General features: G+C 56.2%; 1 protein-coding gene across 1 annotated transcript in view; it reads right to left on the reverse strand.

Moving 5' to 3' along the window:
• Positions 1 to 819: 819 nt before the first annotated feature.
• DDX51 (DEAD (Asp-Glu-Ala-Asp) box polypeptide 51) overlaps positions 820 to 4,352 on the reverse strand; it is an 8,002-nt gene continuing 4,469 nt past the window's right edge. The window contains exons 8-15 of the mRNA XM_010852523.1: positions 3,112 to 3,257; positions 2,778 to 2,976; positions 2,584 to 2,699; positions 2,379 to 2,495; positions 2,080 to 2,181; positions 1,901 to 1,964; positions 1,655 to 1,789; positions 820 to 1,467 (exon numbers count right to left, since the gene is read on the reverse strand). Of these exons, the coding sequence (XP_010850825.1) occupies positions 1,441 to 1,467; positions 1,655 to 1,789; positions 1,901 to 1,964; positions 2,080 to 2,181; positions 2,379 to 2,495; positions 2,584 to 2,699; positions 2,778 to 2,976; positions 3,112 to 3,257 (906 nt within the window). The 3' untranslated portion in view covers positions 820 to 1,440. The remainder of the gene's footprint in view (positions 1,468 to 1,654; positions 1,790 to 1,900; positions 1,965 to 2,079; positions 2,182 to 2,378; positions 2,496 to 2,583; positions 2,700 to 2,777; positions 2,977 to 3,111; positions 3,258 to 4,352) is intronic.

Genomic DNA, 4,352 nt, shown 5'->3' on the forward strand with positions numbered 1-4,352 from the left:
CTGTCCCCATGTCAGTGCCACACCGGTACTGTCCCGGCTCACTGCTGCAGGGGTGGCCTGTGTCTGGTACGCACCTCCTGGGTCATCAGTGACACCAAGCACCTTCTGATGACTGTTGGCCGAACCCACCAGAGGGGAGCCTCCACCATGCTGGGCAGGGTGGGGGGTGGGGTGGCACAGGAGCTCAAACACAGCTGGCCCTTGTCTAGATTTTCTTAGAGAAATGTTTCTCCATTTGCTATCTGCCCTTAGGACAATTTCTGGACTCTAAGCAGCTATGTTTTTGTGATCTTGCCAGTAGTTTTGTTAGGGAGAGGGTCTATGGCATTCCCCGTTCCATCTCCTGGAAATTGATTCCAGTCAACCTTACCTTCTGTGAGCAAAAGCTAGACCCAGTCAGTAGGGGCTGTTGATTTATCAGAAATAAGACTCCGGTAATTTTGGGGGCTGTTTTTCAATAAACTGGACACATCCAACCTGAGGTTTCCTGACAAGTGAGCCAGGCTTCTGCTTCACCACTGGCTACACCCGTGCCTCCCCTCACCCCCACCACTTGTGCAGACTGGTTCCAGCTCCTCGGGAAGGTGTGAGCCAAGCCATCTGTAATCGTGTCCCTCCAACACACAGGCTCAGACCACAGCCGGACAGCAGGCCCCTGTGCTCCCAGGGACTTTTTGCAGAAAGCAGCGCAGCTCCAGGCAGCGGCCACTGCCTCCCTGACTCGGTGACAGTGAGCACTCGGGAAGCCAGGACTTGTGGGTTGGGTTGTCACTCTGCCAAAACAAGTGACACGTGTCCAGGCAGAGAGGAGAAGCCACAGTCAGTCCCCAGTTTAACACTTTACTTAACGTCACCACGTGAGTCTTGGAGACGAGGCTTGCTCACATCCAGCGGTTAGTGCTCTGAAGCCATTTTCTGGATGTTCATCTCACACACTCTGAATAATCATGAAGTAAAGCACTGATGACCACAGCGTGTCCTCTGGTCTCTGCAATGCCTCTCAGGGAATGGCTACCAAGTGGCCGGTGCTTTGCCCCAACAGTGAGGGACCCAGGGCCACCTCTCCCACTCAGGGTGGTGGCTCACGTCCTTAGAAGAACTGAATTCCTGAAGGCACTTCAAGGCTGACCCCCAACTTACAGGCAAACGAAGGCAGACCCCACCCCGTCAGTTCTGGGTGAGTGTGAACAGCTTCATTGGAGTCTTGTCTCCAGGAAGACCACTACGGGAAGCTGACCTGACCTTGTGCCCCCTTGCCAGTCCTGGGCCTGGGCCAAGCCTCCTGTGTGTCCTGGGGCCTGGTCTGAGGCAGCAGAGTACCTGGGGACCAAGACTCTTGCAACTGAGGAATCCCTGTCTCCTGCTCATGCGTTTGGCAGCCACTGCTCAGAATCTTTCCAGAAAGGAGGGAGCCCTCGCTGATGTGTCCCCAGTCCTGGCCTAGGCTGCCTTCTGCTTCCGCTCCTCCTGCAGGAGGGGAGACAGGGTTGGCCCACACCACCCTCCCTCACTCCCTGCACCAGCTCTGCCCCTCCAAACCCGAGATGCCCTGAGCCTGCTCAGAAAGTGAGCCCAACCGTGGGCCTCCCCGCCCCGTCGCCTCCCTCCACTTCGGGTTTCCCAGAGAGACGAGCCCCCGCGGTTGGCCCCTTACCTTGACAGCCTTCTCTAGCAGGGACAAGGCCTCCTCATACTGCGGGACCAGCGGCTGCAGGAGCTCGCTGGGGGTGTCATGCCGCTCCAGCCCAGGCACCCCACCTTCCTCGAGCATGCGGAGGAACCTCCTCTCCTGGAGGGAAGCACACGAGGGGATGAGGTTCCTCCCTGCCCCCCTGCCCCACCCTGGGTGGCCCCGGATAGAACCCAGCCTTGGCCTCCTGCAGAGACCACACAGACTGACCTGGACTTTAAGGAGCAGCGTGAAGGCCTGTCCGGATTTTCCTGCACGGGCAGTTCTTCCAACCCTGAAACCAAGCACAGCTACTGCAGAGCACTGGCCCCCAGCCCCTTAGGGATCTGAGGGAGCTGTGGTTCCTCCCCAGGCTACCCCTGCCCCCAGACCCAGGGTCAGGCCTGCACCTGTGCACGTAGGTCCGCAGATATTGGGGGGCATCGTAGTTGACCACCAGCTGCACGCCCTGCACGTCGATGCCGCGGGCCATGGCGTCAGTGCTGATGAGACTGCCGGGATACAAGGGGCTGTGGGGCCTGTCTGAGGCCAGGAGCAGTGACACACCCCCGCTCCCAGTCTGCAGGGGACACGCCTATGAAGTCCAGAGGCACGTTTCCTACACCAGGGAACCTTCAGGAACCCAGCTGACCCCTGAGTGAGCGCCCCTCCCCAGAGCAGGACCCGGCCCGTCTCGCCAGGTACTCACAGCTGGATCTTTCCCTGCTCAAACTGCTTCAAGATGCTCTTCCTCTGGCCAGGCCCATAGCGGGAGGAGAACTCGGCCACAGTCACACCCCCAAAAGCCTGGACCAGCAGGAATAGCCTGCATGGGAGAAGCCAAAGCCCAGTGGGCTGGAGCAGAACCACCTCTGCCTCCGCTCCTGCACCCGCCCTGGGCAGCCAGGCCTCACCTGTGTGAGTTCTCGCGGGAGTTGGTGAAACAGAGGACCCGTGAGAAGTTCATTTCCAAGATCAGATGCAGGATGACTAATGGCTTGAAGCGGAGACTGCAGGGCACGTAGTGATGCTGTGGGGGACGGCATGGGGTTGGCCAGGACCCAGGTGCCTAGATGCACCCCCTCCCCACCCCCAGTGCCCTGCTCACCTTGAGCCCTGTGGGGAAGGTGTACTTCCCACCTGAGTCCTCGTCCACGTCAATGTCGGGGTCACTGGGGCCCCTGTGTGCTGACCCCGTTGAGAAGAGCCGGGGCTGGTAAAGGCCGAGCTGCTGTAGCTTTTCGGGGTTCTGGGTCAGAGTGGCTGAGAAGAGTAGCTTCTGCAGGGGCATCTGGGGACAGCACATGCTGAAAGGGAATGGGGTACTGGAAAAGCAGCCACAGCCCAACCAGCAGGCCCTCCAGCCCGGCGCGGACGGCTCAAGGGACCAGCTCAGGGCACCTCCACTGGGCCAGGAGCAGAGCAAGCTCAGGGCTGGGTACCTGGCAGCAGTCAACACCCGGGGCTGCGTTCTCTGGAACACAGCACAGGGATCCCTGGGGCCTTCACTGGGAAAGGCAGCAGCCACCACCCGTGGCAGCCAGGACTGGTGCATGCTGTCGATCATGCGGTCAGCCTCATCAATGATCTGCAGGAGACAGGAAACTGAGGTCAGCTTCAGCTCTAAGCCCAGCTGGCCTCTGCTGGGAGCCAGCACGGGAGCCCCACCCATGACAAGGTCATGTGGGAGAGTTCTGGTGGGCAAGGCGAGCCAGAACTCGAGGGGTGCCCCTCTGGGCCTGCCTGAGCGTCTACCCCAAAACCAGAATCTGTTTTACTATTTTACGACTTTCACCAACTCTTCTGACATTAACGGGGGGCTATCCCCGACCACCTTTCTCTGTAAGAAAATCAACTTAAAACTCTAGTTAATAAGTCTCCTGGGCATAATAGGAGTGTTTCAATTCAAACCCCTCTGATGACTTTCTAGCTTGCCTGACAGGTTTGTTCAGATTCACAACCTCCCAACTACGGGAAGCTTAAGATATTCTAATAATGCAGAGCTTCTCAGAGAGTTAAAATTGTTAAATAGAACTAGTAGAAGATTTCTTTGTTGAGCTAATGCTTGCTGCCAAGTTTCCATATCCCTTACCTACTGTGTCCCTGGGAGTGTATTGATTAATATAGCTGGTGTATAGAAATGAAAGTAGTAGCTTTAATGTTTGTAACCTTGGACCCTTGAGTTAATTCTTTTCTTATTATAGCCCACCACACTTTTGCCCTATAGGAATGCAACTTTATCTAATGCTTTCAGAGGGTGGCGCCTGACTTTAGAATAATCACCATTAGAGAAAAATAAGTTTTCTGAAGAAAGGGTCATAAAACGTTAACAGGCCTCCTGGCCAGAAGATGATGTAAATCACCTAAAGCTTTTGCATATGATAAGTGTGCAGAAAGAAAGCCTGGCTTCGATAAGGATCAAGGACTGCTGACCTTGCATGAGTCTACCTGCACCCCCTCCCCACCCATTATCCTCTATACACAACTTAAGGTATAAAAACTACTTTGGAAAATAAAGTGCGGGCCTTGCTCACCGAAGCTCGGTCTCCCCTTGTAATTCTCTTTCCTTTTCCTTTTCTGGCTGATCTCCCTGGAGCGCAGAGGCTCTCTGCGTTTACTTTCCTGCCTGGACTTCTAAGACCCACTCGAGAAGGTGCCTAAGGTGGGGCACCTTCTGCGATTC

This window comes from Bison bison, unplaced genomic scaffold (genome assembly GCF_000754665.1).
Source record: "Bison bison bison isolate TAMUID 2011002044 unplaced genomic scaffold, Bison_UMD1.0 scf7180017864312, whole genome shotgun sequence".
Classification (NCBI taxonomy): Eukaryota; Metazoa; Chordata; class Mammalia; order Artiodactyla; family Bovidae; genus Bison; species Bison bison.